This window comes from Wyeomyia smithii, chromosome 1 (assembly GCF_029784165.1).
Source record: "Wyeomyia smithii strain HCP4-BCI-WySm-NY-G18 chromosome 1, ASM2978416v1, whole genome shotgun sequence".
In the NCBI taxonomy this organism is placed as follows: domain Eukaryota; kingdom Metazoa; phylum Arthropoda; class Insecta; order Diptera; family Culicidae; genus Wyeomyia; species Wyeomyia smithii.
Window position 1 is genome coordinate 8,578,560 of NC_073694.1, and position 12,091 is coordinate 8,590,650.

Consider the following 12,091-nt stretch of genomic DNA (forward strand, 5'->3'; position numbering starts at 1 on the left):
GTTTTTAACTCGTCCAGTTCCAATTCCGGTAAACCACGCAGTACAACTTTGAATGGTTTTGTAGCTGCAATATCGTGAGTAAAATACTCCGCTTTTGTTTGCTTCAGGTAAGCCTCTACTGCCTTGTAATGTGGGGTGGATGGAACGACGATTTTGTAGCCGTCCGTGCATAGCCTCAGGGTAGCTATCAGCCCTTTGCTGATAAGTTCATTGAAGTGTTGCCTTGGTCCAGGCGGAAAACCTTTTACGTAGAAAGGCGGCATTTTCTCCTTCTTTTCCGTTTTCTCGGTAGTTTGGTCAGCCAGCGATGCAAACTTGTTAGCAGCTAGTATCTTCTTGGCGATTCCATCATCCTTTTCAGCAGGGTCACGAGGACGCTTATTGTTTTGCTCCTTACTGGAACCCGTTTTTCCCATTTCGTTGGGACACGACAACGTACTGTTGTATAACGAATGCGATAGGTAAAATAAACAAATGCGATAGGTAAACTAAAACTTTCAGTTGTTGTAACAAACACGTCTGTACACACCAAGCGTGAGACGAAGAATGAATCGAGCGGCTTCGGCTGAAACAGGCTGCTATATAGGCCAAATAGCATGTTTTCAATTGCAAGGTATATGATTCTGTCGACCGTGCTTGGGAAGCTATCATATAACGACCAATCAGAGGTCGAATTTTTCGTTTTGACAAGGCTTGACTATTTTCAATAGTACAATAGTGTGAATAATAAAATTACAATTATCTTCTTTTGGGAAGAATCTTAGAAGATTTTCCAATCTATTATTGCAAAAACGAAGGAAATCCATCGGATACTAACCGATTCATTAGCATTTGAAATTGGACATATTTTTCACTTTTTTTCGGTTTTAGATTTTCATTTCACATCCGTATGTAGCCGAACTTCCTGAGAGAAGTACTCTACTTCAAGATCATCAACGTAAATCGTGACGAACATCAGTTTACTTTCATTAATCATCCAGTACAAGCAACGATCTGCTGATGAACGAACCAAACCAAACTTCTAGAGAACACTATCCAACTGCGCATTCCATACTCTGCTTGACTGCTTCAAGCCATAGAGTGCTTTCTTCAATCGGCACACCTTCCCATTTCGTTGGTCGATACCCTGCGGCTGCAGCATGTAGATCTCATCTTTCAGCTCTCCTTGTAGAAATGCCGTTACCTTGTTACCTCCTTGTAGAAATGCCGTCGATTTCCAGAGCGTATTGCACCGCCAGTGCCATGAGGTGACGAACCGTTGCATATCGCACCACAGGAGAGTACACCTCATCGTAATCGAGACCTGGCCTCTGCGAGCATCCTTTCACGACGAGACGAGCTTTGTATCGTTGAATGGTCCCATCAGGACCCCGCTTCGTTTTGAACACCCATTTGTTCCGAATAGCTTTTCTTCCTTCTGGTAGTTCTGTCAGCACCCACGCGTTGTTCTCGCTCAGTGACACCAACTCATCATTCATTGCTTGAATCCAATAATCCTTATCAGGTCTTTGCAGAACTTCTTCGTAAGTTTTTGGATCGTCCATCGCAAGATCTCCGTTGGTTGGAGCAGGAGATAACTGGGGGAAAAAGCTATCACCAGAATATGCCCCACAGCCGATAAAATCTTTATACTTGCCTGGATTACAGCGCTCCCGACCGCTGCGCCTTGGTTCTTGTTGCAAATCAACTGATCTCTCGAATTGCGGGAGGATCTGCAACTTCATCGTTGTTACATAGAGTGTCGTCTGCGCTCTGATTTTCATCATCTGAGATTACGTTAACTGCTGTATTTTGCTGATTTTCATTGATCATATCCGATCGTGGAATGTTAAAAATCAGCCATCAGTCGCGTTATCCTCCTGTGAAGCCGAATATATGGCTCTGTCCCGTACGATTCAAGAAATTATGTGGTGGAACAACTTGCGGTCGCAGATATTCCAGAAACATCGTCTCGTACCTCTCAACTGTGACAACCAATCTGCAATCAGTATCGCGACGAATGGATCATACAATCCTCGCACAAAGCATGTGAGTATTGTGATAGCCTACAGCAAGAAGTCGTGCAGTTGTTTTACGTGCCAACTACCAAGCAGCCGGCTGATGGTTTTACAAAGCCCTTAGCCGTCCTTTTGCGAATTAGTAGGTGTCTCGGATTAGGGAGGAGTGTTGAAGATCACAGCAATCGTGGGTAATCCGAGGGTTTTGATTACAGAAATTTTAAAATAAATGTTCATTCCACTGTTAACCGTTACTTAAGACAGACGTGTTTTATTTGTACTCTACAAGTCAATCCCGTCAAGGCTACACACTGAGTTCAGATACAGTGTCGGACAAAACGTTAAGACCACTCTAAAGCAAAAAATTCAAATAAGCATTCAACCGTCAATTCATATATAGTATATGCGAAACTTAGCGGCGAGCACTCATACTAGAATGACAACTTTGAAAATCGCAAGTTTAACGCAGTTAAAGCAATCCGTTTTAGCAAGACGCACTGATAGCTGTCAAAGGTTGAAAAACGGTGCGACAAAATTTTGGACCAGTTCCTCGTTTCGCCTGTTTCGAGTATTATTTCGAATGATTTTTGAAGAAAACTGATTATTTCTCGGTGATATTTTGTGATTTTCGGGTACTGGTAAGTGTTTATCATATAAACTACTAACTCAACATATTCTCAAATTCTAGTTGCAGTTAACGAAAAATGGGTCGCGCGCTGAACTGCACAGAAACACAGCAAAATGTCCAAGGCAGGCAGCAGCCAACGCGAAATCGCAGAGCACTTGGGACGATCCAAAACCTTCGTGTTTAATGCCCTCCAAGACCGTAAAAAATCCGAAACAAGTGGACGCCCAAGGAAAACGACCGCGAAGAATGACTATGTCATAAAACGAGCCCCCAAGAAAGATCCCTTCCAGGCCTCGAAAAATATCCGGGACGAACTGAAGTTGTCCGTGAGTTCTCGGACAGTTCAGCGGCGGCTGGCGGAGCAGGGGCTAGGCGGTAAAAGCCCCCGGAACGTCCCGATGCTGACACCGAAGCATCTGAAGGCGCGGTTGAAGTTTGCGAAAGATCACTTCGATTGGATCGGTCCGGAGAAGGAAAAGAAATGGTGAAATATTCTGTGGTCGTATCAGACGAAAGTAAACCTCATCGGCTCGGACGGAAAAACTTGGGTCCATCGCCCAATAGGCTGCGCTTACATGCCACAGTATACCACGAAGACCTTTAAGCATGGAGGAGGGAACATTATGGTGTGAGGGTGCTTCTCCTGGTACGGGGTTGGCTCCCTGCACTGGGTGGATAAGATCATGGATCAGTAACTCTACGCCCAAATCTTAAGGGATGTTATGCTGTCACATGCCGAATGGGAGATGCCCCTGAAATGGCAGTTCATGCAGGATAACGATCCGAAGCACACCACCAAGACCGTCAAAAACTGGTTCCAGGAAAACGAAATCGACGTCGTGGAGTGGCCAGCGCAGTCACCGGATCTGAACCCTATAGAGAACCTATGGGAGATCGTGAAAAGGTCGATGTACATGGAGTAGTCGAAAAATAAGCATCCCGGTCACCATGTGCCAGAAGCTGGTGGAATGCCGAACCGGGTGTGTGCAGTGATGCATAACAAAGGTTACACGATTAAGTACTAACCCTAGAAGCTTTTCACGGTGTAAATTTCCTTGTTTTATTTTTTTACCATAAATTTCAAAACCGGTCTTAATTTTTGTCGCGTCTTTTTAGTTAATAAGTATGCTTGAGACGCATTTTTCAATGAGCGACTATTATTTCAACTACATACGTTATAAATTGCTTCGAACAATGCAAATTAGTTATTAAAAATTAGTTGAAGCACTGGATTGGATTTTTTTTTCTCAAAGTTTTGTCATTTGCTTGTTTTGTTTGAGTACTGGTCTTAATGTTTTGTCCGACACTGTATGTGTAGGGACGTGAATGGAAACCTGATCACAAGCGAGCGCAAGGTGGTTGACAGGTGGCAGCAATTCTTCGATGAGCACCTCAATAGCGGAGCAACGGAAGGAGATGAATAGGAAGTTATCCTTGAAACGACAGTAGTGTCCCAGTTCCCGATATCTTGGAGATCAAACGGGAAATTGAGTCACTCAAGAACAACAGAGCCGCCGGCAATGACAGGCTACCGGCAGAGCTCTATTGACATAGAAAAGAACCACCAGCAACGGCACTTCATTAGGTAATCCCTAGGATTTGGAAGGAAGAGCGACTACCGGAGAAATGGATGGAAGGGGTTGTATATCCCAAACCTAACGCGGAGAGTGGCGTAGGTGTATGAACCACGAGCTGCAGGCACTGTTCGGAGAGATTCCGGGCATGTCGCGAGGATGCCGGACGTCAGTGCGGTAAAATCGGTTCTCTTCAAGGACCTCACCGGCACCAGGAATAGAGGCTATATGGCTTGACCAGGTTGAAGCGGATCTGCGAGTATCGAGACGTCTAGGAAATTGGCGACGAGTAGCCCAGGACCGAGAAGAATGGAGGAAAATTCTTGATACGGCACGAACCCCTACGGCTCTAGGCTGCTGAAGTAAGTGAGTACTTGCTGTGATCGTCGATGAACGTTATAAAGTATCGCCTGCCGTCTATATTATCGATTACTGATGATGTCACACTTACGGATGCCAATGCATTTCTTCGTCGCCATTGCGTTGTTTCTTGGCATAAGCCATTTATCGATAAGCTCACCCTCGTCTTCCGGCAGACTACTGAACGAAATAGCATTCAACCACTCGTCGTCAAGGATTTTTTTCCGGTTGCAGGTTGTTAAGCCAGCCGTGCGCTTGAATGTTACCGTGTTTCTTCAGGCACAGGCTGCAGATTTTTCGTATCACGGATGCCTTCGTCGTCAATGTCCGCTTCACATGAACGTTTTCAAGAGCTTCACTCGCCTCAGCTGCCGATTCGGTCTTTTCCTTATGTGGATTACCGGGTTGTCCTCCACGGCCAATCTTATTGATGCCAGCGCTTGTTCGTTCTTCAACTTCCACACTTCCGTGACCAGCCCTCTTTGGTCAGCAACAGTTTCATCCTGAAACTCCAATCATCGTAGTTGGGATCATTGAGCTTCGACTCCAGTTTTTCTGCCAATTTGTGGAATGACTTACAAAGGGGCCCAGGGCCCATAACCTATTGGCTGACAAAGTGGAATATTCAGACTAGACTGAAATTATTTGGAAGAACTTTTTATAAATGCGTCTTAATAATAGGCATAATAATAAGTAAATGATTTTTAACTCTCTAGTTATGTATAGCGATTACTTCGATTAGCAGTTGCTTGCAGCTATTTACAATCGCGAGTGTTAGGAATTAGATTGCTACTCAAATTAGCGCTTCCACTCGGTAGACATTCGAATTAAAATAGCATTCCTTTACAATACTTTATAGGCCTTTTTCTCGATATACTTGAGTAATGTAATAATTGAATATGTGGCACTTTGGGCAAGTGAAGGTAATAACATGTAGGAGTTAGATTATGAAGGGCCACTTACGGATGGTGTAGAATAATTCGGGTCTAAAATATGCAAGTATTTTATTACAGCTGCAAGATAGACGATTTGCATTAGTTTCTTTTTTAAGAAACGCGTTTTTCTAAGAAAACATTATATACAAATTTAATTGGAACTGGAGGCTAGCCCAATTCAGGTGATTCTGAAATTATTTGTCTTTGAACAAATTTAAATTAAGCTAGATTAGCAGCAGTCCTTTTTCACGGCTTTGGCGAGGAGCCGAAAAAACTTCAATGAAATGATTTGGGAGTGCTGAAAAGTGCCATTGGTGTGATACTCGACATTGAATTTTCCTTCTAATCATTGGTAGTGAATTCTGCTGCTTATGCTCTCATAAAAATAAACTCACAGTCATCCTTTCCATTCCCTTCCACAGATAATTCCGCCAATGCACCAAAATCAACGTCCTTGCCGTCGTCTGCAGCGACTGGCAACAGCGGCACAAAAGTACTCACCGGGGGCACAAACCAGCAAACGCAACAGCAGCGACTGAACAATCGCGATGTGGTCATCACCAGTTTGATTGCGGGAGCAATCGCCGGTGCTTTGGCCAAAACTACGATCGCTCCCTTGGATCGCACAAAGATCAACTTCCAGATCAAGTATGATAACAATTAGGTACTCGACCCGAACAAATCTAATCAATCGATCAATTTTTCAGCAAACATATTCCGTACACCTTCGCTGCGGCTATGCGCTTCCTGCGGGACACCTACACCAAAGAAGGTTTCATGGCACTGTGGCGTGGAAACTCGGCCACGATGGCACGCATCATTCCCTATTCGGCGATACAGTTCACCTCCCACGAGCAGTACAGGAAGTTGCTGCATGTTGACGTTCATGAAGAGTGTGTTTCGTGTCTACAGCATTCGAACCTGTATGCTAATTCTTTCTCACTCTCCCTTTTTCAGTACCAAAGTGCGCCGCTTTCTGGCCGGTTCATTGGCTGGCATTACTTCGCAGTCACTGACCTATCCGCTGGATTTGGCACGTGCCCGGATGGCCGTGACGGATAAGTACTCCGGTTACAAAACGCTTCGGGAGGTTTTCGTCAAAATCTGTCAGTGCGAGGGGCCACGGACGCTGTATCGGGGCTACTGGGCGACCATCCTGGGTGTGATTCCGTACGCCGGGATGTCTTTCTTCACCTACGATACCCTCAAGAACGAGTACTACAGTAAGTTTTTCAGACTTTAGTGGACATCTGCTAACAATTAGAGTTTAGTTTACCAACTGTTAGAGTGTGCGAGTAACGCTAATTACCCTGCTTAGCTGCCTTTTCACACGCAAGTGCAACTTGCGTGTTGTTTTTGACTGCTGATTGAGGTGCAAATTGGTCCCCACAGTTATCACTCAATCAGTCTTCTTAGAGACAGAGTCCAAAATTCCAAAACACACCTATTTTTTGACACCTATTTTTGGAACCGTCGTTGAACCGTGTCCTTTTATTCTATTTTCGCAGAGCACACGGGCGACCGGAGTCCCAACACTGTGATATCGCTGATATTCGGCGCTGCGGCCGGTATGATCGGACAGTCCTCTAGCTACCCGCTGGACATCGTGCGACGGCGAATGCAGACCACCGGGGTGACAAAGCACTGCGCCGATCGGTACCTGACGATGGGGACGACTCTGGTCAAAATCTATCGGTAAGTTTTCTCTTCGCGCCTTCCATAAGTTTTAAAGGTTAATCGTTTCTCGAACTCAAACAGCGATGAAGGATTCATCGGGGGCTTCTACAAGGGTCTCAGCATGAACTGGATCAAGGGTCCGATTGCGGTCGGTATCAGCTTCGCGACGTACGACCACATCAGGCATCTGCTGCGCGAAATTATTCATCTGCAACAGGGGGACTCCGAGAGGTAGAAACCGAAAAAAAACGAAAAAATTAGAATCTATACTGGAATCTGTTGTCGTACTGTGGCAAGAGAAAGCATTTTTTCCCTCGACGAGATGCGAGAGATGAGATTGATAGAAACACGTGTGCCTCGGTGATTGTGATGCGGATGTGTTGCGCAAAGATTGAACGTTGAACTTGAACGGCTTGTTGATGGCGGCGGCGGCTTATTGTTGTTTGTTTTGTCAGTCAATTGATCAATCGAAGAAACGGAGGTGCAATTAATTGTAAATAGTAAATGTGCGCGGTTAGCAGGAACAGGCGGAGGTCAAAAATGTTATATTTGTGTTAAAGAAAAAAAAACATTTCAGTGAAAAGCAGAAAGCCACTTTAAGCTTTAGATTATTTTGTTAGTCGTTTTTGTTTAGGTTTTTTTAGACTGTCTTCGCGAGTTATACATCTTTTCGGTTCAACCCCACGAAAGTTCCTTCGAGAACCATCCACATTTTGCCCATTGGTTCGGGGCAAATTTGGCACGCAGAAATTAACGGAGTCTGAATTTAATGACAATAAATTTATAGCGAGTGTCATTCTGTTTTGCTGGTAATGTCTACAACCAGCGTATGAATGCATCTGTATAACAGAACGAGTTAGGTTATGTTCGCTTTAGGTTTTGTAGTCAACTGAAGTTTGATGCTTCTTCGAATTGAATACAGAGCTAGGTTTTATGATATTCGTGTATGAGGAGAGAATGTCTTTTTTGGAAACAATGGCATTTGAAAGAAGCTCCTAACTGTTTCAGTTTACCGAATAATTCAATTGCATAAAGAAAATTCTCAAACTAATTTCAGGCGAACAGTTCGCATAATGAGATTGTGAGATTTGAAGATTCCATTACCAGGTATACGAAACCTTCGTAAATCGTCATCATGCATAGAGAATGGTGGGTCGATTTAAAAATCGCTTAGGCACATATGATTTTCGGATTTTAGGGATTAAAATAAGATACTTTTCTCAAGAAACCATACCTCTAAAATGAATTCTGATGTCCCTTGTACTAACGTGTAGGTACCCAAAAGGTCAAATTTCAAAAAATCCTGTTTTGACCCATTTTTTTTTTTTTGTTTCAGGTGGAGGGGAAATTTGCATCCAAACCCCTGAGGTGACCAACCTCAGGGAGTGTGGGGTTGGTTTGAATCAGTGACCGGACCCACTAAAACCCCTCCAGTCTCCAGCCCATAATACTCCCCGGGACCACCGCTAGGTATTGCTTCGGGGAGCGGCTTTTGTGCTCTGTGCACCCTGACCCATTTAGAGTGCACCCTGACCCATTTAGAGTGACCCAATCGAGTCCAAATGTATGACCGACCCCCACTAACTTTGGAGGGCTGACCCACCCATGCTAGTGTTACCCCCCTGGGACCCCCCTAGGGGGTCTCCCATACAAAAATATAAAAAAATATCAAAAAATCACCATTTTTGGCACTTTATATGACAAAAATCAGTGAAATGGCTATTATTTTTCCGCACAAATGAAGTTTCTAGGAAAAAAATGTTTTTTTTTGTTTTTGGATTTTTGTTTTCTCTTTAAAAATTTATTCGATCAGAACATAGGAAAGAAACTAAAAAATTATTGTTTGAAGTCTTTTTTGGTTTCAACACTGGGCAATTTCGCACGGCTCTCTAATGTCGCCTCCAGGGCGCAGCTAGAGGAGCTGCGTAGCTGCAAGGTTACAGAGTCCGCTTTGGCAAGCGGATGGTCGTGGGTTCGAATCTTAGTAGAATCAGGCCATCCGATGTCAAAAAAAAAAGGACTTAAGCATGGGTTTATTCTCAGGCTCCCCACACCAGTTACCCTTCCTTAACGCTGAAATCTACAAAAAACCTTTGCGTGACTTCCTCTTAACAAAAAAATAAGTCCCTCTTATCAATAAAACTGGCCAGAAGGACGCACGACGAAACTTCTCCAGGGAATTATAATTGGTGATATTTGGCAAGAGGAACGAGTATCGGTACAGTAGAACAGTAAGCGTGTAAAGGAAGAGTAGCACATTACACACAAGCACTGATGAACAATAATAATAAGCATGCCACTTCTCAATAGAGGTATTGCTATTAACAGAAGTGCGGGATACAGCAGACACCCGGGCATATCTCACAATAGATCTACGATTCTGGTCGCAGTGAGGAAGCCCATACAGGAAAAAAAAAATGTCGCCTCCATAACAGCCTCTATATTTTCCGATATTACTCGTTTGGAAACGCTAGCTAGCAGTTGAACGTGTTGTTCCGTTCCTTGTATATGTAATGGAATATGCGGATCAGTAAATGGTGAATCATCTTCATTTAAATATGCTATCAATGTTTCATACGGAATGATTCGCGTGAATGGTGGTTCAAATACGTTATTTTTATCAGTCAAATCGATCATTTTCGTGTAATCGAAGCAATGGAAGTTTATATCTGGTTTTTTATATTCTCTAAGTTCCGATGGGTCTTCAACATTGTCTCGATATCGTAAAATTTTCTTGATAGCAGAGTCGCGCACCTCTTTCCTATCATCAAACAACATTGATAGCAAGATATTTTCCGAATGTGCAAAATATGGATTATTTTTAATTACATGATTGACAACAGTGCGTAAATTTGGCTCCAGAAATTGTGCCCAAGTAATGTACTTGAAAAATAATACACTACCGTACACGACAGAGCTGTAATACTTGATATTAAAATACATTGGCACATAAACCTTAATTATAAATTCAACCAGAATTCTTAAAATTTTAGGTGGTTTTTTCATTGTCACATATAATCGTAATAATCTAGCGGCCTTGGTGAGCCAGCGAGAATGTACAATTTTCCCTGGTTTTATGTTAGCCAGATCCACAGAAACCACGCCATTAGAAATTGCATGTGCCATGTCGTATAAGTACTGCGAATCGGTGGAATATTCGTGCTGTTCTGCAACAGGAGGCATATTTTCCAACGCAATTCTCTGAAAGTCGCTCACCACCTAAAAATATATAATAATTAAATAAATTTATTATGATTTCACCATTCAGAATGTTAGAAAATTATAATAAAGGAGTGATAGCAATGACTTACCGGAAGAGCTTCAGAATTTTCAATTTGCTTGCTTAGTTTCCCGGTTGTTGATGTTTGTCCATTTCCATCAGAAATGCATCAATTGTTAGTCTTCTCTGTTTATGTTGATCGTGCATAAACTCTTGGAGGCGTTCTGGAACCAAACCGCAGTTACATTGAGCTGCCGTCAAATCGCATTTACATGCTCCAATATAAAAAATTTCGTTCAGAGTACCGGTAAACACTAAAAGGTCTCTATTCGTCTTCTTAATTTCGGCTTGGTATTTGTCAACCAATCTATTCAATTTAACAGCAACATATTTTTTTGAAATTATTTCCATACCAAGTTTTTCCCAAATTCCAACCAACCTATCTGTTACGTGATTAGAGAATTGTTTATAAGAAAACTTTTTTTGTTCTGTTTTTGCACGTTCGCTTAAGTAAAAATAATATCTCAAGATATCCAAACCGGTTGGTAAATTAATATCATTCAAATCAGAAGACACACCAAAAACAGCAACATCATGCTTGGGTATATGACTCATTGGGTTTTCGATAGCTGATGATGTTGTTGCTATTTCATCTTGCGGGTTCATTGTAAACTAAAAAAATATATTTTGACTTTAACAATTTTCACTTTCACTTTCAGGTTTTTATTTTAGGTGTTGACTCTTTGGCGGACGATGTAGAATGATTTATGTTGACGTTTCTATCCTATACAGCTTTGCCAGGTCATTTTTTGAAAAATCTGGAAAAGGCAAAATAAAAATCTGGAAAAAATCTGGCAGTCATTTCGTGGGGCGAAAGGTTAATTTTTCGAATAAAAGTTTTGGGGTACGCAAAATTTGAGGTGACAAAATTGCAAAATTTCGCGCCAAAATTGAAGTGATGACCTTTTTGCGGAACAGAGAGAATAAAATCTGGATCATCCATGTAAAATCTGGATAATTGGACATCAAAGCTGTCTACCTGGATACATGTTCAAAAATCTTGATAATCCAGCTAAATCTGGATACCTGACAACGCTGATCCTATACGAAACCTACACTACACGCTCATTATTTGTTACTCTAAAGTGAGTTAGATATGACCCATTTTTGAAAAAAGTGGAGGTACCCTAATTTGAGTACTTTTACGGTTACTCACTTCTGAGTAAGGGCGTCATACGTCAAAAACTGATTAGAATCTACTCTGTTTATGCAAACCAGGAATTAACGAAATTGAGTACAAGTTACCCAGTTTGCCAAAATTTGGAAATTTGATGATTTCTGGTTTTTGTAAATCTGACTCAATAAATAAAATAAATTCAGAACAATCAAAGAGATTTATTTTTCATCGAAACATTATAAAAGTTTTAAATCATTCACGTGTCTTTATATAATGCGGCAACCAACCGGTTCACAGTTGCCCGTGAACTGTGGCTCATGTTTTTGTACAGTACGCACACCAGAAAATCCGTCATCATCCGTCACCAAACACTGCGAAGGATTTATATTGTATCGATTGCATGTATTGGGCACTGTACATCGATACAAATGTTTCCGTTCATTATCACGAATAAAAGCCTGACTTAAAACGGCATCGCAGGACACACAACATGCGGTTGTTCATTTTGAAGAGATGTTTTCAA

At 42.2% G+C, this 12,091-nt stretch overlaps 1 protein-coding gene across 3 annotated transcripts in view; it reads left to right on the plus strand.

The window, feature by feature from the left end:
• The window catches only part of LOC129718895 (mitochondrial coenzyme A transporter SLC25A42), a 46,330-nt gene extending 38,212 nt beyond the window's left edge, over positions 1 to 8,118 (plus strand). For all 3 annotated transcript variants that reach the window (XM_055670106.1, XM_055670104.1, XM_055670105.1), the window contains 5 exons: positions 5,917 to 6,142; positions 6,202 to 6,387; positions 6,452 to 6,717; positions 7,003 to 7,189; positions 7,253 to 8,118. In XM_055670106.1, coding sequence (XP_055526081.1) covers positions 5,917 to 6,142; positions 6,202 to 6,387; positions 6,452 to 6,717; positions 7,003 to 7,189; positions 7,253 to 7,406 — 1,019 coding nt within the window. In that variant the 3' untranslated portion in view covers positions 7,407 to 8,118. The remainder of the gene's footprint in view (positions 1 to 5,916; positions 6,143 to 6,201; positions 6,388 to 6,451; positions 6,718 to 7,002; positions 7,190 to 7,252) is intronic.
• The last annotated feature ends 3,973 nt before the right edge of the window (positions 8,119 to 12,091 follow it).